Here is a 26,482-nt window from a genome sequence, read left to right as displayed (position 1 = left end):
TTTCGTTTTAATAGATGTCCAACTAAACTCTGAGCTGGCGGAAATCTCAAAGAATATGCAAGAACAAAAGAGAATGTGAATTTCCAAAAACAAAATGACCACCTGTCTTGATTTTTGCCTCATGAGAAATAAATAGCTTTCCAGATTTAAAGTTTAATTTCTTTAAATCCCTTAGCCCTTCTGCTGCACAAATGTTTTAACTGGAGCTATTCATCCAAAGTCTTCTTATATTTAATCTAGCCCAAGTGTCTCTGAAATAATTCATGATACGTGCTAAATTTTAATTTCCCCTTTCTGAATTTGAGACCCACCATGTATGAATTCATAATCCAGTTGTCCTTGGTGATAACCAGCGAACTAAACCATAAGGGTTCAATCTTTTTCAAGTGTATGCTTGCTTGCCAACTTTTGACTGAGTGACACATTGGGAGCCATTAAGCCCTTAATGTAATCAAGACTATTTCCATCTCTTACACCTCAGAACCAATTACCTAATAATATCGACCTGTCCTTAATGCAGCTTTTTGAAACTTTGAGTTTAATTAGCACATATATGATTAGCAGAGAGTCAGTGCTGTTCCAGATATGAAGAACTCAGTGTAGAGGTCATCCACAGGTCAACTATGATTTGAAGCAGGACTCCATTTTGATTTCTGTATGTTTTTAAAGCACAACAAAGGAGTCAAGAAATACATAATCATTGTCATACATATGGATTTTAAACACACCACTCCAAAGCAATGTATGTCTAAACATCCACACGGTGATCTATGATAGCACGTTTTTCCTATAATCAGTTTAAAGACAAAACCACTTCACGTTCTGTGAACAATGAATGTGTCTTTACTATAGATTAAGTGCAGAACGATAAATCATGTGAGAGTTTATTCTAAACAGAGCACAGACATTATCAATTACACACACACACACACACACACACAAACACACTATCCATGCATTCTAACACTGAATGATAAGCTCATAACAAGCAATCTAAGATTTTCCTTTTGACTGTGGAATCAGAAAATGTCTAGCTCAGCTTCTTTTCATTGAGATTCATCAAACATAATCTGCTTTCTGTCACTATTTCTAATTATTTTTTTATCTCCTCAAATGGCTTGGCTGTACATCAGGGGAACGAATCCGGTTCGCTTTAATGAGGATAATTACCAGTGTAAAAGGTGTAAATGAATAACCTTCTCAGTGATAATCCACACCAGAAGCTGGTGTCCACAAAAGGCTGACAGGACCTTAAAGGAAAAGGTATTTTACTGAAATCAACAGGATGTTTGCTTAAGACTGATTTAAATTTAATGTCAACCATGCAAAATGTATAATGCAAGTTGAATACTTGTCTCTATTTTGTTGTATACACAAGACATCAGGCACTTTTAAAGGAACAGTTCACCCAAAAATGAAAATCATGTCATTAATTACTCACCCTCATGTCGTTCCAAGACTTTCGTTCATCTTTGGAACACAAATGAAGATCTTTTTTATGAAATCTGAGAGCTTTCTGTCCCTCCATTGACAGCTACACAACTACTTTGACTTCAAAAAGTTCAAAAAGAAAAACTAATCCATATGAATTGAGCAGTTCCTAATTTTCTTAAGAGACTTGATCACTGTATATGGTGAAGAGATTGAATTTAGGCTTTTGTTCACATATACCCTTTAACAATTTCATCCCGTTTTTTGTCAAGTGTGTCAATTCTGCAGCTCGTGATTCTCAAGAACCCGGAGCAATCCCTTGATTGCATATGGAATCACAATGTATGCACTTTGTTTTTTAATAATCAACCTACGAATGGCTTAATTATAGCTGTTTCTGTAATTTCAATTGAGATTAGAGAAAGTATTTTAACTAGTGATGGGAGAAGCAAGGTTTTTCTAAACTTTGAGTCAATCGAACCATTTGTTTTGCAAATGAGTCGCTGTTTTGAAATAGACTACTCAAATACGCATGCTGATATCTGCTGTCAATAATCCCATCAGTTGCTGTTGCATTGCTTGTTCCGGTGAATGTTGTTTTTGCTGCTCAGGTATCTGGTTTTTATATAAACATGGTATCACTTTACACACTTTGGCACATTCAAACAGTTGCTATAGTGATTAATGAGCAGTGCAAAGTGATCATGCAGGAGAGCAAGTGGCCACGGGATAATCACCGATATATGATACTGACCATGAGACCTGGGTCCTCGTGCAAACTGTACTGCATGGAAATGACACGCAACACTGAATGTTTATTGTAAACTCAAGATTCTCATTTATGCATTTGGCACACTTACTGTAAATCCAAACGGCAAAGCATAGTGCATCAAGGTTAAACTTTTGGCCAAGCCATGTGGTTCAATCAAACCCCTGACTTTGGCATTGCTAATGTTGTAGTCTACCAGTTGAGATACAGGAATGAAACTGCTTGATTATCTAACAATAATGAACATCTAAAGGGGACAAAAACAGTGAGTAATAAGCAGTATAGGCCTACTATCACAAGACTTATGTTCATGTTCAATAGCCAGTCGAAATAGCCACACGGGCATGAGTTTTTCATGAGAAAATTTATTCTCTCAATTTACTCTTGACAAATAATATCTGAAAGGTAAATTTCTCCCAGGATCCTTTAAAATGCACACTCAGCACTGATATGCGCTCCCATTCTCTTTATAAGTGCAGTACAGACTGTATTGTCTAGTCTCAAGGAGACTGATAGGCACCAGGCGACTTCCATTAGCCGTGAGATACTGTGAGATACCGAATCTAATACCCTGCTTTCATTTAGTCTCTGGGACTCATTTGCAATCGTTTTATCAATCTCATTTGTCCTTTCTACAATAACCTGACCTAAAAAGCCAGAAGTACAGAACAGAGAACATGACGGCAAATCGAAACGAATCGAATCTCAAACGCAAATTCCTAACAGCAACAAAAAACAAAGTTTAATAGAGTGCAACACCCTAATTCATGGTATTTGCTCCTGCGTAAGCCATCAGACCACATTATTTCAGATTATTTTTAAATTAATCATGATTAACAGTGGAATTCCTAGTGGAAAAAAAAACTACATTACCCATGATGCTGAACAGAAAATGACAACAATCAGAATATGGGTAACCAAACATTTAATGGGCCCCATTGACTATTTGGTTGCCAGCATTATTCAAAATATCTTATATCTTCTCATTTTTGGGTGAACTATCCCTTTAAGTACACAGTCTTGTACCTTTGTCTTTTTGTCCGATTTTTGACTTATAAGTCTTTAACAAAGACTTTATTAAAATCCCTGTGGCAAAAATGAATGAAAAAAATACTTCCAGAACCAGTGCAGCTGAAAAAGGGGGCAGACGCTAATGCACTCTATTCAACTGAAACATACTACCTTGACCTGCAAATCAAAATCCGAAATATGCTAAAATAAATAAAACATAATAAATCTAGTCTGCTCACACAAGTCTAATCGTCTAAATTTTGCCAGAAAATCATCAACCCTTCAATTCCATGTGAGCTTTTACAATAATATATCTATCAAATTCAATTTCAGTGAATGACTTTGGCTTTCCAAACATTGGCAGCCTGCATTTAGTGGTTCTTCTTTTGTATCAGACCTGCATAAATGGATATGAGCATTTTAGAATGAGGTTTTTAGAATCTCTTGTTCACTGTTGTTTGCTATATTTTGTTTTCACTAGCAAACTGAGCAACATGAGATGCAGGAATAGAGCTATTGTTTGAGAAGCTCTTTGGGGGGAACAAAGCATGTGTGCAAAACATCCAAACCATATTGCAATAAGAAAGAGTAATATAACCTATGCTCTGGGTGATGCATTGAGCTAACAGACATTTAGATTGTGAGAAATATGCAACAACTGAGGAGAATGTAAATAGTCGTACCTGTATTTCAACAACAGGTGTGTTGGAAAAACAGGTGTTCTGTCTGATATCAGACGATATCATGTGTGGATTGGGATGTTTGCTTGCCAGGAAAACAGCCTTCGAGAATGTTTCACAATTTGAATAAGTGAAAGAATATAGAAAGTGTGAAATCTGAGAGCCAAACAGCAGCACCTGTGGAGCAAAAGAGAGGTTTGTGTGTTCCTCTGCTATATGTAAGAGAGGATCTTAAAATCCATGTAAGAGTTTGTTTGAAAGTGAATTAATTACTGTAAGACACATCATCAGTCTAGCAATGAACATGATGTCTGCTGATAAAACTTGTGTATAAAGATTTAAAGGGGTTACTGAGGGATTATGATAAATCATACATGACTACGCTTTTTAATTTTTTAACAGATTCCTTGTGCGTCTTTGCATGCGTAAACAAGTGAATGTTTTTCAGACTTCTCAGCCGTGTAGGCTCTGAAATGTGAACTTGCTTTGAGAAAACCCATTCCCATTTTTGTTTATGATTTGTTGTACAAAGTTACTCATTTAAATCTGGAACAAACAGAAGAGACAGACATATATATTATTTTCCTTTTTTTAAATCTTACTTACCCCAGACTTTTGAATGTTAGTAGTATATTATGGTTTTCTCAACAATGTTAAGCAGAAAAAAATGGATTTTAATAAGAAGAAATGTTTCAGCAAATCAGGATCTCATGACACTGAAGACTGGAGTATAGGAATAAATTACATTTGAAAATGTTAATAGAAACAGTTATTTTTAATTGTAATAATATCTGACAATATTACTGTATTTGATGAAATAAACGTAGCCTTGGTGAACAGAGACTTCTTTAAAAAAAAAAAAAAAACAATAGGCCTAATCATAATTACTCCAAAATTTGACCAGTAGAGTAAGTGTGTGTATATATATATATATATATATATATATATATATATATATATATATATACATATATATATATATATATATATATATATACATATATATATATATATATATACATATATATATATATATATATATATATATATATATATATATATATATATATATATATATATATATATATATATATATATATATATATATATATATATATATATATATATATATATATAATAAGCATTTTCTCTAGTGTATACTCAAACTGTATTAGTCATCATCCAGGGTAATAAGCACAACAGATATTGATCTTCATACTGATCTAGGCCTTGTGTGAACTCTCGGGCGTCTTGGAGCTGTGGCAGGTGATAGACAGGTGACCAGGGTGATACAAGTAGACTAGTAAGCCTCCAGAATGGCACCATCCATACAGGGAACCAGGGAGGTGCAGGTAGCTTATGGAGCTTAGGAGGAACAGATAATAATGGGAGGAACAGATAATAATGGGAACCAGGGAGGTGCTGGTGGTTCAGGGAGCTTGACGGAGATTATAACGGCCTGCTTCAACAAACGGAGGGAACTAGGAGCACTGGAGATCAGAACAGCCTCCTTGGCCGAAACGAGGGAACTAGGAGCACTGGATATCAGAACGGCCTCCTTGGCCAAAACGAGGGAACTAGGAGCACTGGAGATCAGAATGGCCTACTTCGACGAAACGAGGGAACTAGGAGCACTGGAGATCAGAACGGCTTATTTCGACGAAACGAGGGGAACTAGGAGCACTGGAGATCAGAACGGCCTACTTCAATGAAACAAGGGAACTAGGAGCACTGGAGATCAGAACGGCCTCCTTGGCCGAAACGAGGGAACTAGGAGCACTGGTGATCAGAATGGCCTACTTCGACGAAACGAGGGAACTAGGAGCACTGGAGATCAGAACGGCTTATTTCGACGAAACGAGGGGAACTAGGAGCACTGGAGATCAGAAAGGCTTATTTCGACGAAACGAGGGGAACTAGGAGCACTGGAGATCAGAACGGCCTACTTCAACGAAACGAGGGAACTAGGAGCACTGGAGATCAGAATGGCCTACTTCGACAAAATGAGGGAACTAGGAGCACTGGAGATCAGAATGGCCAACTTCGACGAAACGAGGAAACTAGGAACACTGGAGATCCGAATGGCCTCCTTGACCGAAACAAGGTATCAAGGAGCACTGAAGATCAGACTGGCATACTTGGACAAAACGAGGAAACTAGGAACACTGGAGATCAGGATACTAGATTCAGGATTTTTTTTGTGGGAAATTACAGGCATGTGTGCTGCCCAAACACACACAATAGCCGTCAGTGACAGAGCAGATGTTATTTCTGACTCAGTGATCGCTGGATCCAACAGAGTTCCTGGCTGAGCTCTGGGGCATGAGCGGGCTCCTGGCTGGAAGACTGGAAGCATGTGTGTGTGACCTAGACACACATAGTAGCAGCAACATACAAGGAAAGGACCAGGCTCAGGAAGCGAAAGATACAGGAAGAGCAGGCTCTAGAATTTCACTCTCTGAAGCAGACTCGGGGATTTCACTCTCTGGAACAGACTCGGGAATTGGACTCACTGGAACAGACACGGGAATTGCACTCACTGGAACAGACTCAGGGATTGCACTCACTGGAACAGACTCAGGGATTGCACTCACTGGAACAGACTCAGGGATTGCACTCACTGGAACAGACTCGGGAATTGGACTCACTGGAACAGACACGGGAATTGCACTAATTGGAGCAGACTCAGGGATTTCACTCTCTGGAACAGACTCGGGAATTGCACTAATTGGAGCAGACTCAGGGATTTCACTCTCTGGAACAGACTCGGGAATTGGACTCACTGGAACAGACACGGGAATTGCACTCACTGGAACAGACTCAGGGATTGCACTCACTGGAACAGACTCAGAATTTCACTCTCTGGAGTGGACTCTGGGATTTTACTCACTGGAACAGACTTGGGAATTTCACTCTCTGGAGTGTTCTGTCAGGCGCAGCTGTGTTGAACTCTCATACAAAGGCACAGGAGACAAGAGTCACAAGAAGGTTATCTTTAATTCACAAACTGAGATACAAGTAGTAACAGGGGAAGCGCAATTTAACGAAATCTGAGTATCTGACTTGTCTAACACCAGACAATGAAAGAACTTAATCAGCAGGATTAAATAGAGCTAGCAAACAATGATAATCAAATGAGGAACACCTGAACTGAGTACTAAATCAGTAACTAACAGATCATGAAGGGAACTGAACGAACAGAATCATTAACCAAGAATAATCAAGAAGCAGTATGTTTCCATTCAAAGTTGCGAATTTAACTTATGTGCAAAATGGGAAATATGTAGGAGAAGTAGGAGAAGCCACTGTATATAATAATTTTTGATATTATAAATTACTTACACCTCAGAGCATGCAGACGAAATGCAATAAACGCGAATATGCTATCTTGCTTTCGCATGCCCGCTGTTTGGGAACGCAGCCGTGTAAGACTAAGTTCCTGAACCACTTTGACAACAGACTTTGCTCAAGCATTTCAGAACAACCAAAACACCATTTCAGATGCTTTGCAACAGGATTGGTCATTGGCGCAAAGTCACATAACTTTTTTGATGCGCATTGAGGAATTTATTTGTTAAATGTGTTTCCTTTGTAGTTTATGTACATGATTTCTTAACAGAAATCAATTGACTCAATTGAGCACATATGTTTTTTGTGCGCATTTTTAGAATTTATGCACATAATGGCGTTTCCATCCTGTTTTATGCGATATCCCAATATGCACGTAAAAATAGGTGGATGGAAACACAGCTAATGACAACAAACAAGAACAGAACAGGAAAACCAAATCAAGCAGAGTACAAATGTGAATAAAACAAAGTTAGAATATGACAGCAAGGAAGTTTGATTCTGGATCAGCAGAAGAAAATTATTTGAGGTCAAAATCTATATATAGTCTATAAGCATTTTCACTAGTGTTTACTCAAACTGTATTTGTCATCATTCAGAATAATAAGAGATATTGACCTTTCATACTGATCTAGGCAGGGAAGTTTGATTCTGGGTCAGCATGGCCAGCATGCTTTCTTATATGTTGTTCTACTGCCGAGATTCCCATCTGCAGGCTTAAGGTGGTTGTTTCTCGATGGTGGGACATTCTTTAACAGAACACAGGGGACATTATGATGCTATCACAGCCGAAATGCAAGTCTGCAAGTGAATCACAGCTGAGAAGTCTCACTGATTCCTTGTCTGAGAAACAGCTGTTCTGAAAGCAGCTGGGTTGGGGGTGCATGCAGTGTGGAGACACACTAAAAAGGCCAATACAAACACAATCCTAAAAATGTGTCTCATTATTCATCAGTGTTGAGGGCCTTGGGTAAACACAAAAGTGGTGATCAGAAGAGTCAGATGGTCAGGTGAAATACTGCAATGCACTGCAAATCCCTGCTTCAAATAAATAGTGCTTTAAAAAGCAGTAGATTGAAATGAAAGCATCCAGAGGAATAAACAGGTTGCAGACATATAGATAACTAGACTGTATACTGGAATTCATTTCTTGAGTAACACAACCACAAACACCGTAACAAATCTCCCACATTTTAGTATATTGGGGATTTGTAGTGTTACTGTTTGTGGTGTTGCATTTCAATATCAGTTTTGACTCAAATCTTAAGCTTTTTTGTTTCAAGCATTGTGTGTGCAGTGTAAATCATTTATTCATTAACATTTCATTAACATTTCATGTTTTATTTTAATTATTTTAATAATAAATTGTTATTTGTGGTATTTATAGAATGAATTACACAAGATAACAAGCCCAACTGAACCAATGATTATAAAAAAAACAAAACTAATGAACAATGACCGACAATAAGACAGGATTAATAAAAAGTGAAACATGGACAAGACAGAGCAAGATACAAAATAAAAGCTAAATTAATTTAAAAATAAAAGAAAATACTTAACTTTTTTACTTCAAAACTTAACAAAGTTTTTACATTTAATTAAAATGTTTGTTAGCCAAAACACAGGCTGATATTTCCATATGTTAGCTTTCAAATTGCTCTGTTATGTGTATCAAACATCGTTTTTACCGTTTAGCTGAAAAACCTTTTTAAGGTTGCCTTAAGATTTTTAAAGTATGTGCTTCTCATGCTGAGAAATGGAGTAAAGTAGTTTCATTCATTTATATAATAAAAAGGCTATAAAATAATAGGCTATAATAGGATAATATAATAGGCTATATAGTATAATAGGCTATAATATAATATAGTATAAAACAATATAATATTATATAATGTAATATAATATAATATAATATAATATAATATAATATAATATAATATAATATAATATAATATAATATAATATAATATAATATAATATAACATAATATAATAGGCTATATAATATAATATAATATAATATAATATAATATAATATAATATAATATAATATAATATAATATAATATAATATAATATAATATAATATAATATAATATAATATAATATAATATAACATAATATAACATAATATAATAGGCTATATAATATAATATAATATAATATAATATAATATAATATAATATAATATAATATAATATAATATAATATAATATAATATAATATAATATAATATAATATAATATAATAGGCAATAATATAATTTAGTATAATACAATATAACATAATATAACATAACATAACAGAGCATAACATAACATGACATGACATAACATAACATAACATAACATAACATAACATAACATAACATAACATAACATAACATAACATAACATAACATAACATAACATATTAATAGGCTATACTATAATAGGCTACAACTTCCCATTAAAAAAATCCCATCCAGAATCCCATTAAAATACTGTAGATATTAATATACCTATTAATGGACAAACAAAATCAATGTAATCTTTACATTCCAAAATGCTTTTTTAAAAGGTACATCAACTATTTCCCACAACATTTCCATCAAATTCTATTTTGTTCAATTCTATTATAAATATTATACAATTGCAGTTGACATTATTAACAATCAAAAATGTATACAATTGAAAACAAATGTGGAAAAACTTAAGCACATAAAATAAAAATGTTCTCAATTTTTATTTAAAGTCTTTCTTAAAATGTTGACCTCTAATTAAAAAGAAAAGTTAGTATCCCTGCTATTGGTGAAGTACCCTGTGTGTGCTGTAGCGGGTTCCACAGGGAGCCCCTGCGAGTGTCCTGTCCGTCCTGATGTGTGCTTCTCTAATGAGTGGGTGGGAGGGTCAGGCAGTGCGACAAATAAGGACACGGTTCCTGCACGAGCTTTCATTCTCACTTTTATTTGCAAGTGTGCTTTGGAGTTTGGTGTGCTGCCTAAAATGCGCTAATTAGCCCAAGAGGATTTTTGCTTGTGCTGTGTGTTTACGCTGGAATAATAAACTTTCTCAGCAAATGTAAGTAGCCGGTGTTCATTTGTCTCGGTTGCTGTGACTTTGTAGGTGTTTTTGCACAGTATGCGTGCGGTGTCATTTTTTTAAATGATCATGTTTGATGTCATCTGAGTTTAACACGCCACTGTGAGTCCTGTGCTGTCGGCGTTCGTGCACTTCAAGAAGAGAGAGAGAGAGAGAGAGAGAGAGAGAGATAGAGAGAGAGAGAGATCGTCATATCATCATTCGGTTACACAGAGAAATTGCAGTAAACAGTAGCTTTTGACCATGCACGTGACACATTTAGGCATCAGCTGTATGTTTTATTGTTGTTTATTGTTAGACAGTTTTGTTTTAAGTTTTAAGAAGCTGTTTTGATTATATTAATTCTGTATATTAATTATTAAACAAGTACATGTGGCGTTTGAGCACTATTATTGATGGATTAATATACTGATCAGATATAGACTCCAGCTTTAGCTTCACAATGCATTGATAAAATCATAGCGTTTCTCTAATTCAGATTAAGTGTGTAGCCTACCAGTTAGTTGACAACATGCAGAGGATCTTTTTTAATAATCAAGAGTTTAGGTTTAAATGTGTATGAAGAAAGCACATTGTTTAATTCCTGTTTAAAAGTACACATATTCCACATAGCGCAATAATAATTGCTTGTGTGATCAGAGTACAGCATAATTGGTTTCCATCTATCTTTTACATAAAGTTGTCATTTTTGATTGATATGTTTTGTGCTGATTTTTAGCTTGATTTTCTTAATTAGTAAAGCCTTTCAAAGTGGTTAAATAAGTGCATGAACTCCAAATAATTTTTTATTTTAGTGGGTTGAATTTTTTCATTCACTACATTACATTGTGTAAACTACACTACCCATGTTGTACTGCATTCTATATTCACAAAATATATAGCTTTAATTAGATATCACACATTTCCATCGTATTGCTTTCTTGAAAGTTCAAACTTTGAACTTGAGTTTGAAGCTCACAACAAACCCATTTATTCCACGTTTATGTACAGAGATGCACTAATGATTGTATCATGCAAAACTGCATGTGTTTTAAAACTCCATAGCACAAGTGTTTAATTATTTAGTGCAATTTGTTTGTCCTGTTACTTAAGAGCTCAATAACAACAGTCAGCGGTGGGTAACGGATCATATTAGTTTACAGGAATCTGGCACTGGGTCCCCAGAAGCACCTCATGCTGGAAACTTACTCTGGCCTGGAGTTTATTCTGAGGAGTGAAATGTCACACTTGACATTTTGTTTTAAGACGTTTCACCACATAATTGAAGAGCTAGTTGAATTTTACACAGAATGATCTGTTCCTGCTTATTCTATCAGATAGAGTAGCTAATATCCATTTGATAGTGATTATCCTTGATTATAGGACACTAAAGTTAGTTTCAAATGTTGTTTATCAGTAAAACCTAATGAAAAGTAACTGAATTGGGAAGGCATATCAAAAGGAAAAGCAATCAGTCGTCATACAGACAGTAACAAGTGGTGTTGCGTTACCCAAAAGAGTTGTAAAAGTGACGTTGTTTTCTATTTGTAGGTTTTCAAGGGGCCCTTTCTCATGTGCCAAAGACGACATGAATCACTATCTCAGATGGACTGTTTTCCTGTGGATCGTAAATTCCATTCCTTTTACTTCAGGAATGGCAGTGAATGAGAGAATAGGTATGTATGCTGTCACTGAGATGTTTGCTTATTCTTGTCCGTTTACAAAAGGTTTGATTAGAAGAGATTACGCCTGTTTGGTTTTTCAAGCCTTGTTCGTCTCCGCACGAGAGGTCAATGTTGACTACACCGCTCGGGGTGCAGAGCGCCCCTGTCATCGACTTTAATTAGCGCTCTGTTTCGGCTTTCTTGTTCGGGATCCTTGTATGCAAATGAATTGTTTGTGATGAAAGGTGTCTCGCCCTTCTTTAAGAAGCAGGGACTCTTGCACAGCTATTTGAAATTCCTTCTTGCGAGGACATGGCGTCAAGCCCTTGACCTGGGTGGCATTAGTCAGAAGGCACCAGGACACATCCGCTGTGGTGTTACGTGTCCGATAGAATTGCTTTATCGGCCCCATTCAGATTAACCTGGGGGCGATTTAAGGAATATTATTGCACAGTGTAAATGCCCACGAATGAGAGTCCCCTGAACAAGAGGACAGGCAAGCAATATTTTTGCCAGCTGAGTGGATTGCTATCTCCCGTGATCCACTGTGTGAGCGTGACATCCAGGAAGAGATTTAGAGAGGATTTACAGCATGTGCTCCTTCTCCTTAAGAGTCGGCAGTTTGCCAGCAGATGTGCTGATTTTTGAAATTTCCTGTTAATGCTGTGTTTTGTGGGTGTGCGGCTGTGGATGTAGATATGTTTGTGTGTTTTTTCATGTGTGTCTGTGTGAGCATCCTCTTTATTTGGTATAATTGTTCTTGATGAAGAGGAATTCGACCTTCAGCAATGTCAGGCTGCCAATGTCATTGGTGGGTTGACCGGGCTAGGGGTCATTGGGGTTTCAGTAACTAGGCTACTACTTCAGTAACTGCTAAATTATTAAATCAGCTATATAACAAAGGTGGATTTTAGCCCTATTCGGCCGGGAGCACGGGACTAGTTTAACATGGAGAGGTGGGGTAAAGTAATAATTACAAGAGATTCTCTGTGATTTTAATCCTGTCCAAATGTGCCATCTTACGGACAATGTCAGTAAAGATTACGGCGACTTTTACCTTCATTAAAAATGTCTGGAAAAATGACCTCAGGTAATACTAATCCCGTGCGAATAGTCCCGCTGTAAATATGTAAGTAAATATTTCGTCATTTTGCGTTTAAAAGTAGTTTCCCATGGTTTTTCCAAGTGTGGAGACGCTTGAAAAAGCATTCAATTGCGTTCTAGTCGCTGGGACAAGTCTGTGGCAAAACTCAAGTGTTTTCCACACACCATTCAGATCAGAAAGAAGATCAAAAGCACTTGTTAGAGGTACGAAACATCTTTTAGCGTTAGGAAAGTGCCTATTACCAACATAATCCAATCTGAAGTTAATTAATACATTGTTCGACCAGATATAACTGTTATATATATATATATAGGTTATATGTGTTTGCGCACGTGATATCAGGAAGCAACGTAATACGCACATGACGACAGGAGGGTAACGGCGATGTGCAAATCGAGTTACCCCTCCCACTTCTGCTAGTTTTACCGAGATATCTTATCCCGTGCAAATTGGCCATTAATATTACAGACGTCCTGTGGTAAAATTACATTACTACATCTACCCTTGTAAAGTTAATCCCGTTCTCAGGATCGGGGTGGTTTAAATAAATATAAGGTTGGGGCAAGTTGTCACACATTTTAGATTTTGTAATTTGATTACAGTTTATTAATTTACAATATCTGTCAACCAAAGCAATGGTTTGATGGTTTTGGATGTTACATTTTTATATGTTTGCTTTTTCATAGTTGTTTTACTTCAGCTTCAATGAAAAGACTAATAGAGTATAAACAAGTGGGGTTTCAGAAATAAAAATCATATTTATTTTCTCCATTGGAGAATTGTTTTTTAACTTTAACTTTATAAACTGTTTAATACAGACCGACTGTGAGATACAAGGTTGTTGATTGATGTATGTTTTTGTTTGAAGCCATCAGCTCATGTTATTTCAAATAATCATGTATAACAGCAGAATTATTGATGAAAACCTACATTCAACCATGATTCTGAACAAATTACACCGGGAAATAACACCAAAATAACTGCCTGCACACTTCCATGAAGCTCTGCATATTATTGTAATTGTCAGTCTCCTTATGCTCTAAAACTACTTAAGTATTTGTATATAAATATGCATATTTTCCAATAAATGTGAAATATATTGTTTCAACATCTTCAATCAACATCTTCAAAACAATAGTTTTATATGTATCCATCATTTTTATTTGATTGTCATTTGCAATGCTCCATGGAATTGTAGTTCTTTCCTTCTTTAAAGCAACCTTTTGTCTGATTTTCAAATATAATAATATTCCTTTCTTCTGCAGATCATACATGTCCATCTTTAAAGCTGGATGAGATATGGCATACCAGTGTGAACATTCACAGAGAATTCACAGGTACAAACAAAGATACACTGTATATACAAACAGAAATCAAGCACAGTTCATCCGTATGCAATGCTGTTAAACATCAAACTGCTGGCTGTTTAAAACATCCCTAATGTTGTACATGGCTGAAGCTGACAGAGCAGTTTGTTTCTATGGGACACTATACATAAGTCGCCCGCCATATTGGAACGGACAAAGCCGGTACGTGAACATTCGAGAGCAAGTTGTCTGGCTGCCTGCAATCGTAGTTAGAACCATGTATGATTTCGCTAAACTAACACAATACAACAAGATGAAGGCGTCAGCTAAACCGACACAAAAACTGACCATAGTAAAAGTAAAAACATTAAAAAGTGCCATAGTAAAAAGTTCTAATACTGAGTTAATACATATAAAAACACATTCTCACCTGTGAAAGGTTATCCCATTTCTTCAGGAATTTAAATCTAGGTGATTTCACAACCAGAAGATACGCAATGTTGTGGCATCATTGATTTTTATTGTGAGTGATGACATGTTGACAATTCCAAGATGGTGGGCGTGCAGAAGTGTCTGGAGTGGTCGGATGTGGCATCTACCTATACATATCTATGTATTTTACAATGTAATGTTTGTGTGTAATGAGCCATTACTCTCAACTTCAGTGTCTCGTGATTCTTCAGAAATCAATCTTATATGCTGATTTGGCGCTCAAGAAATATTTCTTATGTTAAAAACAGTGCTGCTTTATTTGAAGTAGACATTTTGGATCAATTTGCTAAATAAAACTATAAATTTCTTCCAAAAAAACCCAAAAAACGTAAGTTTTACACTATTAACGGTATTGTTAATGGTTCAATAGATAGCATGAAAGAAAAAAACAATCACTATTTAATATACAAATGAATGCAAGAACATTGTCCAATAATGATTTGGTATGCAAATATCACAATTCCATGGATTGTGTGTTATATTTGCTATTCTGTCAGACTTTAAGAGATTATCAAAAAAGTATAAAGTGTATCAAAACAATGTGTCTAAAGGCTGAAATCATCTACAAAATAAAGATGGAATCGAGTCTGTACAAGTTGCAGAAGTTTAATACTTAGAGGTTTATGACAGGCCATAAAACCAGAATTTTTGATGAATAGCAATACAGGGATGCCTTGCTAACAATAATCATTCCCCATAACAGACTACAAAAGTGTGTTCAGCAGTTTGTATGGGACGACATTTAGTAAAAATCTCTTTAGCCTGAAGCTAACGTTTTTCCTTTAGCAGAACATTGTGCTAACAGCGCTAAGGTCATGTTTTCAATTCCCAAAATGTTTACACTCAAATGCTTTGGACTGGCAAATGCATAAATGTAATGTATGTTTTTCTTTTTCTCCTCTTGTTTACAGGATTCGATTTAGCTGAGAAGTTCCTTCTGAGAAAAGGCATGGTGACGGACGACAGGCTATTGTTTAGACTGGGGAGCAAACCCCTGTTTAAACCAACTGAGTAAGTTCGGCAAATATTGATGAGGTTTTGATATTGTGCCTTTTACTTTTCCACTCGCACATCAGTCAGATGGTCGTTTTGTCTGAAAACAACTTAGAGCTAACCGTGATGGCTAAGCTGGAAGTTATTGCAGCAAATGTGCATATCCATATGTTTACATAGTTTGGATGTGATCGATGATGTGCAGAATCTTCTCGCATCTGGAGAGCAGAAAGTAGGACAGTTCCTTGCAGAATCAGTGCTGTGATGAGCATGTTATGATGGGAGTTTGAATTAATGCCCACATCCACGTTGCGTGTTCTGGTTCGCCTTTCTGACAGCTTCTCATATAAATCTCCATGAGAGGCCGGTACGGGACAGAGCGCTGGTTGCCTAGCTGAACAAACTGCATTCTCAAAGCAGTTCGCACGAGCTTCCGCCTCTCAAGTTTTGATAATATGCCAGGCCGTTATTGGGTTCCTGCAGAGCAAACTGATATTTTCTCATGGTGTAAGCTTGCTTTCACTTCAGATGATATCCGGTAGAAAGACTATGTAGATGTCGCGGATGCTTTTAATGGTGTGTTGACATGGAATGACCCAGATATCACGAGCTCGCCGAGATAATTCCCCTCACATTGGCTAATAAGGATAAACTGTGAGGTGAGCCGTGAGACATGTTGAATAATTTGGACAGAATTAATTTGCAGACCGTGGGCAGTGGGCTCGACCAAGGAGAAAGAGAGGTGACTGTAATGGACTGCCGCCTAGAAGAGAAATCCAGCTGTAATGGGGAATCATGTCCTGTATATTAATTGCCTTACAATGACTCTAATAACTTACAGCTCAAGGGTGACACCAAGTTCAAGGAAGGCTTCTAAGTTAGTTAGACATTGCAGGTATGTTTAATCTACATAACAGCCTTGGACATCTATGCATGTTATGTACGCTGTGTTCCGGCAAAATCAAGTTGTCCAGACCACATGAACCCACACCATATTCATGAATCCAAAGAGCTCATATGAGTTCAAATTGATGCTCAAAAGAACTCCTTTGTATTCCGCTGAAAAACCGGTGGGATTGGCGCGCTCCAGACAAAGTCAGATATGGGGGAAGACTGAGGTTAAAATTCGCCACTTCCGACTTCAAAGCGTTCCAGTCGGTCATACGTCATGGTCAAACACGACTAATTATGCTAATTATGACACAAACATAAAAGTGTAGTGTTTGCACTAAAAACATCTGACAAAAAGTGGAAAAAAAAATGTCTCTAGCAATGTCTAGGTCTTGGGTTTGATTCCTAGGTAATGCATGAACTGATCAAATGCAACTTGAATGTAATGTAAATCGCTTTCTGGATAAAAGCATCTGCCAAATGCATACATCAATACATTTGGCTGTATTTGTCATTTTGGTTTCATTGTGATTCTGAGCTTTTCATATTTTGTAATATTTTTTCTTAAATATATAGATATATAGTGCCTCACACTCCCAAATCAGCCGTATAGGGGATGAGTGAAATTACAATATAAATATAAACTAGAAAATATTTATTATTAAAGTCCCCCTGTAGTCAATAATTGTATCCCTTAAAGGGATACTCCACCGTTTTTTCATATTAAACTATGTTATTCCCTTAACTAAGACGAGTTGATACATACCTCTCTAGTCTCAGTGCGTGCACTCAATCGCTCTGGTGCGCGGCGACACTTTTATAGCACTTAGCTTAGCCTAGTTCATTCATTAGGGACCAAACAGAGATGAAGTTAGAAGCGACCAAACACCTCCACGTTTTCCCTATTTAAATACAGTTACACGAGTAGTTAGACGACCAAGTATGGTGACACAAAATAAAACGTGGCGCTTTTCTAAGCGGGTAAAAAGGATAACTATAATGTATGGCGGAATAGCACTTGAAGTTGGGAGCACTTCGACTCTGCTCGGTAAAAAGTCACGTTGATTCTAATGACAGAAGTGAGAGGGAGAGGATTTTTCAGGAGTGACTTTTTACTGCGCAGAGTCGAAGTACTCCCAACTTCAAGTGCTAAACTAAGTGCTATCAAAGTGTCGCCGCGCACCAGAGCGATTGAGTGCACGCACTGAGACGAGAGAGGTATGTATCAACTCGTCTTAGTTAAGGGAATAACATAGTTTAATATGAACAAATTGGAGTGTCCCTTTAAAACTCATATTTGATCACCAAAATGATATATTTAAGTTTTTTCTTTGAATGCCTTAAAATAGCTTGAATGTAACTCAACACCCTTGCCTCATTTAGTATATGCGGTTCTATGAATATGCAAATTAGCCCCGCCTTCACTCAGAGATTCACTTGTTGACGATCACACGTTGAGCTGATTGGTTACAATGTAGTTTGTGACGTCAGAAATTTTGTGATTTCAAACCACATTTTTGAAACTGTCTTTGGTTCACAGCAGTTTTAAGGAGAAAATACTCAGCAATGGTGTTGACAATGGGGGACTTTAAATATTTTCATGATTCAGACTTGAGTAGCATGTGGGATTAGTTTTTCAAGTTTATAACTTTTTTTTTAAACAATAATATCTAAAATAAAATAATTAATTAAATAACAGTAATAGTTTTCCAAGCTTTTTTTTGTGTGTGTTTTTGAAAGAAAATCTATTTTGCTCCCCATGGCTACATATATTCAAAAGTAAAAACTGTAATATTGTGAAATATTGCTGAGTTTTCAGTCTTCAGTGTCACATGATCCTTCACAAATCATTCTAATATGCTGATTTGGTGCTCAAGAAATATTTCTTTATCAATGTTGAAAACCGTTCTGCTGCTTAATTTTTTTTTTTGTAGAAACAGTGATTTTGTTTTACGATTCTTTGAATACGAACTTTTGAATTCTTTGAATCTTTTGTAACATTATAAATGTCTTTACTGTCACTTTTGACATTTAATCAATGTGTCCTTGCTGAATAAAAATATTAATTGCCTCCCCTTTGAACTGTAGTGTAAATATATTTTTAGGTTGTCACATTTTTTCTTGTGATAAAATCACTGTACCACACAGCCTCTCCTTACTTATTGCTTTAGGATGCTGTTCAAGATTAAGACAAAGCATTTGGACACTTTCAGTATGTTCATAGTTAACGTGATGGGCTACATCTGTGTGAACTTAAGGAGAACTGACTACATAAATCCATTAAAAATGTCCCTGGGACCAGTAAGTTAAATGTAATTGCTAGAAGAGGTTCTGAGAAAAGGTCTAGCATAATTTGTTTTGCAAATACCACTTGGTTTGATAATTCATCTAAAGCAATAAGATTAATACATTAACTGTCCGAAAGTCTAAGATTTTGGGGCCACTTTATCCTAGTATGGAAACACATGGTGCATTGCGCACTAAAGTACCGTAGTACATTGTTTAGCATTTGTAGGTCATTTGTTAATTTGTGTTTCATCATAGTCTTATTCTCTGTGGTTTCAAGCACACCTGCTGGGTTGGCCATAGAGATTCAGCAACCCAGTGGATGTCTCTTGTACCTCCACACGTTTCACTAGTGGAAAATAACACTCAGTCATCTGCACAGGGAAAGGGAGGATATTTTTAGCGTTTTTTTTAAACAACTGTAAACGCACTGTTTGCTCCCCGGGACCCTGAAGGGGCCGTGGGTCAGATGATTTGCGATCTGTTGCTCTATCTAACGCTTGGTGGTCAGCGGCCTGCTGTGGGGCTTTCTCTCTGCTGCTCAGACCGGCCCTCGGGGACCAACTGTGAGTCTCCCTGGCTGGAGGTGGAGTGCGGTTTTGGGGGACGAGAATGCCAAGTTGTCTACCCGGACCCCCATACAGACACATGCGCACACCCTGCCAGACCTCAATTAAGCTGATCTCTGACAGGTGATGGTGTTAGTCAGCTGGATGTGTCGAAGGGGTGCAGAAGAGGGGTCAAAGAGTCCCCAGCACAAACACCAAACATCTCTCACTTTACTTGCAGGAAATGATACCGTCACATGGAAAGAGAAGGCTCCATTCCCCCAGACTATTTTCCATTAGTTGTTTAACAGATGATTCTGCTAAGATGTGTTAATTGCATGTTTGGTATTCATTTTTATGAGAGGAATGGAGCGTGGGAACGATCTGAAAAGCACAATATAAAGCTTATGAGCTTAGCTCATGAATATTAATTGCATGACGTGATGTTCGCCCAGTGGTCCTAACTGAGTGGGTGATAAAAGCCACTACCTAGAGAGGGCATACCACACATTTATTCAGCTTCTGACCAACTTTTCTTAAAGTTGTGGGCTGACTAATTTCTTTCTTTCCTTTTTTTGTGACCAAAATGAAACTCTTAAAGGTGAAGTCTGTAATTTATGTGCCACTGTCGGCACAAAACCACCAAACACAATTGCAATATATTTATTTGAATGGCCAAAATGAAACAGAATGCTGGCTCAAATAATTGTATAAGTGTCTAAGAAGACTTGTGGAATGTTTTATTATTATTATTATTATTATTATTATTATTCAGTGCTGTGTAGTAGTCTTCACTGATTTATATGGTTACATTACGTTACATTGCATTACCATGTCAATGTCCCAATGTTAAGCATGGTTGAACAAACTTATAGCAACCATGAGAGACTTTTTGTAGCAATGTCAGCATTTATTTGTTTATTCATCTGAATGTTCGGAGATTAGTTTAATATGGGCTGTGTTAGAGTGTTGCATCCCATCATATTTGACATATGGCCTCTGATGTCCCTATTTAACAGCTCAGTGATGAAGTGAATTGATGTCACAGTGCCCAGGTTGGTGCGCTTCGAAACACTGCCCTCACTTATGAGGTCTCACTCGGCAGAGGTCCATTCCACCGGCTGGTCATATTAAGTCTAATTTAGGGTTGTAGTCATGAAATCAATTACTCAGCAAATCCATAAAAGTCTTTTTTTTTAAGCTATCATTGTAAGCGTATTTATTTCCATGTCTAGATAAATGGACTTTTAAAACCTTCATGACTTATTTCTTCTGCGGCATGCAAAGGAGAGGCTATAAGAATATTCTTTCATTGTATGAACATAGTAATCACCAGTGACTGTCAAATTTTATAGAAAAGAATCATTTAAGTTTGCCCACCTACACACTGTAAAGTTTCAGGAGTGATTCTTTTGAGTTATAGGATTTTTTTGGTAATACAGCTGTGTCATAATTATTCAACACTGCTGTTTTTATGTCACTTATTTGTATGGTATGGTACAAAGTTGTGTTGAAACACAATTAAGGCTTTGGAAACTCTATAACAAAACTGAATTGGCTTGTGCTGTTACACATACATACATTTAGCCCATGCATGTGCTAAAGTTAGCAAATATGACCAAGCCAAAAGAGCTCTCACAAAAGTTGTAGAGAACAAATTGTTTTATTACATTACAAAGTCTGGATACAAGATTTCCAAAAGAGACACAGCTGGCAGTCTTATTCATTAGTTTCAAATTTGTTGTACCAGAAAACCTTTGAGGGTGTTGAAGATAAAGCACAATATCATTAAAGGGAATAAATGTTTGATCGGAGCAACTGAGAAAACCCCTCAATTTACTGCCAAAGACTTGCAATATGACTTGATGAAAGGAAAAAATATTTCATTGAGGATTATAAGCGGAACACTAGACAAGCACGGACTTCATGTTGGGACGTCTTGCCGAATGCCTCTCTTGACCAAGAAGAACATAAAAGGCTGACTTGAATATGCTAAAATTCATTTGGATAGTCAAGTCAAGTCAAGTCATCTTCATTTATATAGCGCTTTTAACAATGTAGATTGTCTCAAAGCAGCTTTACAGAGATAAGCGTATAATTTAAGGTAACAGAGATTGTTTCGGCTTTACAGCAGAGTTAAGTTATTTCCATCTAAAGTTAGTTTTAATTGATTTGGTTCCGTCGCAATGATCATTTGTTATTAAATTAGGGGCCGCTAAGACGACACCATTCTCTCTACACAGACTTTAAACGCGAACCTGTGAGAAACGCTGATGGCGGTCACATGCGCATTTAGAATGGGTTCTATAGTTATGTGCGTTAGAATATACGCAGGTTTGGAATTCCCTACAAGCCAAGCCTAAACAAAATACTTGTCTTTCCTTATAAATTTTGATAAGGAATTTTATTTTATTTGTTGCTTTGGGGTAGGACCGCAAGACGAATTTTCCCGGGGGACGGATAGACCTGTGGAGTTCTGGAAGAATGCTTTATGGAGTTATGGGATCAAACTGGAACTTTTTGGACCCATCAGCGGTATGTCTGATGCAAAAAAGGCAAAGCTCATGAGAAGAAGGACACCATCTTCATGGTCAAACATGGAGGTGGTCTAGTCTTGTTATGGGGTGTTTTGCTGTTGCAGTAAGTGGAAAGCTTGACTGTAGGAAGGATATCATGAATTGTTTGAAGTATCAAGCCATTTTGGCAAAGACGGTGATGCCTTTGGAGCAGAGACTGAAGCTTGATGATCAATGGACTTTCCTGCAGGACAGCCGTCCCAAAGTATACATCCAAACCTACTTAAGCTTGGTTCAGGGATCAGTCATAGAATGTTGTTGAGTGGCCTGGACGGTCTTCAGATCTAAATCTTATTGAAAATATTTGGTGGTATTTGAAGAAAGCAGTGGTAACGTGAAAACCAAAGATTATCAGTGATCTGGAAGCTTTTTCAAGTGAGTAATGGGCCGAGATTGCAGTAGAGAGGTGACAGAAGCTTCTAAGCACTTACAGGCAGCGGCTATTGGAAGTTATAAAGAATAAAAGATTCTGCACAAAATTTGGGGGTTCAGTCATTTTGATAATAATTCAGATCTGGCAACATGAATGAGACGAGGCTCGTACCGCTTTCCCTGTGATTTCTTGCGCGGCACATAAAGAAGAGAAAAACATTTCTGATGCATGCTAAATTACGTCATTCATTTTTGTAAATGCGTTTTTCACTACCTGTATTTTGGAAGTTAATTCCGTTGTAGAATGCGGTTGTCACTCCTGAACTGTGTATGTACAGAACATGATTAAGCACTAAAAGATGAATTGACAACCGAATATAGCTGCAGTGTGTACATTGCCAACGTGATTCTTTTTGCCTTGCTGCATATCTTCCGAAGCCATAGGATTTCTTTTTTTGAGAAATATATTAAAGTTAAAGCAATTATTTAAGGCATTATTCATCTACTCAATTCTAAAATCTTGAGTGAAGCATGCCTTCGAGTAAGCCAACCAAGCGATTTTGAAAATGTTGTGGTCAGTTTTAGTAATAATCCGGCCATTGTCCTATAATAGGCTACATCTAGACTAGCCTCTCTCCTGTGTCTTCCTCTTATCCAAAAGCATTTTGATCTTGCCAGCATGTAAAGTAAGAGTATATGTCATTTTAATAATGTGCATTTTCCTCCACTCTGCCTGTGAAAGCAGGAGACAGACGTGCCTAGAGAGAATCGAGAATGATCTATTTGAGCAGAAACTAATTTTCAACCTCTTGCAAGTCTGATATCTCTCTCTCTCTCTCTCTCTCTCTCTCTCTCTCTCTCTCTCTCTCTCTCTCTCTCTCTCTCTCTCTCTCTCTCTCTCCTCTCTCTCTCTCTCTCTCTCTCTCTCTCTCTCTCTCTCTCTCTCTCTCATCCTTTTAAAGTATTCATACATGAGATTTCCCATTTGTCGGTTTTCCTGATGGTGTTTGATGAAGTGCCAGTAAATTACCAAATAGTGTGTGAAAGAAATAAAAAAGGAAAATGAGGAGCAATTCTTTCTGTAACACGTACAGTGTTATGTGATTCACTCAAAAATGTAGCATTATTCTTTCAACAGTTTTAATAACCGGATAGAAGCTTCAAATTTTTTTTGTAAAACTTTTTTTCAAGCGTCTTGTTTCTTGAGTTTGACTTTAGTCACAGCTACTGTACTACATTTAGACCAATGGAAACATCTCAGTGGTTTCAAACAATAGCCTGACAGACAGGATGATCTCCGGCTGTGAATGGACACATTTTTGGATAAACTCATCTGATAAATTGTTCAGGCAAGACTAAAGAAAAAATACAAGGAGAACATGGATGCCAATGCACTAACACCAGTCAGTGAAGCTAAAAAAACACATTCAGATTCAATTTAACAGTCAGTTCATGTACAATATGGTGCTTTGAATATAAACTAAGTGTGTTAAATGACAAATTACTGAAAATAGCACTTTACTGCTGAACTGAAACAATAATCATGCTTTTCTAGAACGTTCTTGTTCTCTCATATGGTGTGTTAGGAAGTCTGATTCATTCGTCATTTTGCTTGGGCAGTCGATGCACTATTTAGTTTCATTTAGTGTTACCGTTGATATCTTTCTCGTTGTTTGAGATATTTAATTAGATGCATATGTTTGTCACTGATTTTCTTACATAAAGGGTATTTCTGGTGGTATTTTATTTTTTAGAATTAATTTAAATACATTAAACCACCCTGAGAAGCATTTACTGGGGTAAAGTGTGTAACTGGGGTAAAGTAAAAAATAAAATAAAATAAAAAATCAGTAATTTTATTTAGCAAGGATATTTTAAATTGTTCAAAAGTAACAGCAAAGACATTTTGAACATTCTATTAATCAAAGATTATCATGGTTTCCACAAAAATATTAAGCAGCATGACAATAATATTTCAGTTTTACTGTTTTTACTCAAAAAAAATTTCAAGCCTTAATTGGTAAGCAACTAAGCATAAGCGGCATACTCCCAAACTTCGGAACGGTAGTATATATTTTTTTGCAATCTACTTTTTATTTTGATAAAACTTAATTATAGATGTTGGTGTTGTGTCTCTTGTCTAAAGATCTGTGTTCCCAAATGGACTTTCTCATGAATACTCCATTATTGCCACGTTCCGGCTCAGAAAAACCACAAAGAGAGATCGCTGGTTTGTTCTGCAGATCTTTGATAAAAGTGGAGATACACAGGTGTGTAAAATATTTTAGATTTCATTCATTTTTTATCTGTAAAATAGACATTGATCAATCAGGGTATGCTCAAAACTAGGGATGCACCGATATGAAAATTTTGGCAGATACTGATAACTGATAATTCTTTATATTTGAAAGACGATAACCAATATATTGTCCGATAAATAAATCCAAATTTTTATATAATTTTTCAGAGCCTGATTAAAAAAAAGTCTCTCCAATAAAAGTCATGTCCCAATTACACAATTATAATGTTCACATTTTAATTGTGTGTAGCCTATATGACAGACTTGCACTGCACATGTTGTACTTAACTGTATTTTCCTTTTTTGAGTGATTCTTATATTTCAAGCAATTCAAAACCATCATTGCTAACAGTGCGCATCTGAAGTGTCTCAGCTGAAAGAAATAATTTCATAAATCAACCAATAACATTAAAAACGAACATTTCAGCCGATACTGATATGGAGGCTGATATATCGTGCATCCCTAGAACTCCTGCAAGACTGACAAAAGCATCATTATTTAAATAGTATGCTTTTGCAATCTCTTCAGACTTTATTCAGCTTATCTCATTAACTGTCTTAAGGAACCAGTAATGTTCATCTTTTCTGCTTCATTTAGGTGTCATTAATAGTGGATGGGGCTAAAAAAACAGTAGAGTTTTTAGCTCAGAGTTTTCTGAAGAACAGCCTCCTGTACATCTTCAAGAACCGAGACATGCACGCCCTCTTCGATCGACAGTTTCACAAGCTGGGCGTTTCTGTCGAGAGCAACGCCGTCTCCATCTACCTGGACTGCAAATTAATTGAACGTCAGGTGACCGCTGAAAGATCTGGAATGGATGCGAGCGGACGCACCTTCATCACCACTCGAGTGGAGGACGGACGTCCAGTGGATGTGAGTTTTGGACAGCGGTTCTCATCAATGGTCATAAATAAGGCAACACTCAGTTGCTAAAGCTGAATATGAATGCAAACACTTGGAACATTTAGTACAGTTAGTGAATGTGAAGGCTCACCTCAAACTATGATGGCATTTTTTTGTAAATTTGGAGTGCTGTCAGTACAGAGAACAACGACAAAAATCGGTGTTGCCTACACCGTGTTATCCTCTTTTTAAAATTTGCACCCTGTTGACTTCAATGGGGCAAGTTTTAAACCTGCTTTTAGCCTCTTAACATCCTTGATGTGTCATTACAAGTGCACAGGTCACGTGAGTGATTCCTTCGGGGAGAACGCGGGTTAATCTGACTGCAGTAGATGTGAAAGATATGAAGCCAGCGCACATACCTGTATTTACATCCTGTTTTCGGTCGAAGGCCACAGTAATCGATTGTCGAGTTCACGCTCTGTACTGACAGCACTCTAAATGTACAAAAAAATGAGCTCAATGTTAAAATTGACCGGAGTTCTCCTTTAAGGGAACTTCACTAACTTCAAGTCTGAATATGATGCAGGCCAAAATAGAATAAGGTTTATCTGTTGTATTCGTTTATCAGTTATGTGTGTTCATGCCAATAAATGTCAGTTTACCTTGACAGATTGAGCTTCAAGAGATTTTGATCTTCTGTGATGCTAGAATAGCCGACCTGGACAGATGCTGCGATTCTCCTGGAGTTACGGTAAGATTCAGGTTTATGGTGCTGCAGTGTGATGCAAATCCTAACCGACTGTTAA

At 36.8% G+C, this 26,482-nt stretch overlaps 1 protein-coding gene across 3 annotated transcripts in view; it reads left to right on the top strand.

The window, feature by feature from the left end:
• Positions 1 to 10,097: 10,097 nt before the first annotated feature.
• The window catches only part of LOC308681723 (uncharacterized protein), a 188,134-nt gene continuing 171,749 nt past the window's right edge, over positions 10,098 to 26,482 (top strand). For 2 of the 3 annotated variants that reach the window (XM_081350826.1, XM_081350825.1), the window contains exons 1-7: positions 10,108 to 10,296; positions 11,848 to 11,972; positions 14,331 to 14,402; positions 15,776 to 15,875; positions 24,677 to 24,800; positions 25,428 to 25,703; positions 26,347 to 26,427. In XM_081350826.1, coding sequence (XP_081206952.1) covers positions 10,295 to 10,296; positions 11,848 to 11,972; positions 14,331 to 14,402; positions 15,776 to 15,875; positions 24,677 to 24,800; positions 25,428 to 25,703; positions 26,347 to 26,427 — 780 coding nt within the window. In that variant the 5' untranslated portion in view covers positions 10,108 to 10,294. Of the gene's footprint in view, positions 10,297 to 11,847; positions 11,973 to 14,330; positions 14,403 to 15,775; positions 15,876 to 24,676; positions 24,801 to 25,427; positions 25,704 to 26,346; positions 26,428 to 26,482 lie in introns of all 3 variants that reach the window. The other variant, XM_081350827.1, reaches the window with a different exon arrangement.

The sequence above is a fragment of the Scardinius erythrophthalmus genome (genome assembly GCF_964197995.2).
Source record: "Scardinius erythrophthalmus genome assembly, chromosome: 21".
Taxonomy (NCBI): domain Eukaryota; kingdom Metazoa; phylum Chordata; class Actinopteri; order Cypriniformes; family Leuciscidae; genus Scardinius; species Scardinius erythrophthalmus.
The sequence above is the reverse complement of the archived record's forward strand: the minus strand, read 5'-3'. Positions and strand labels throughout refer to the sequence as shown.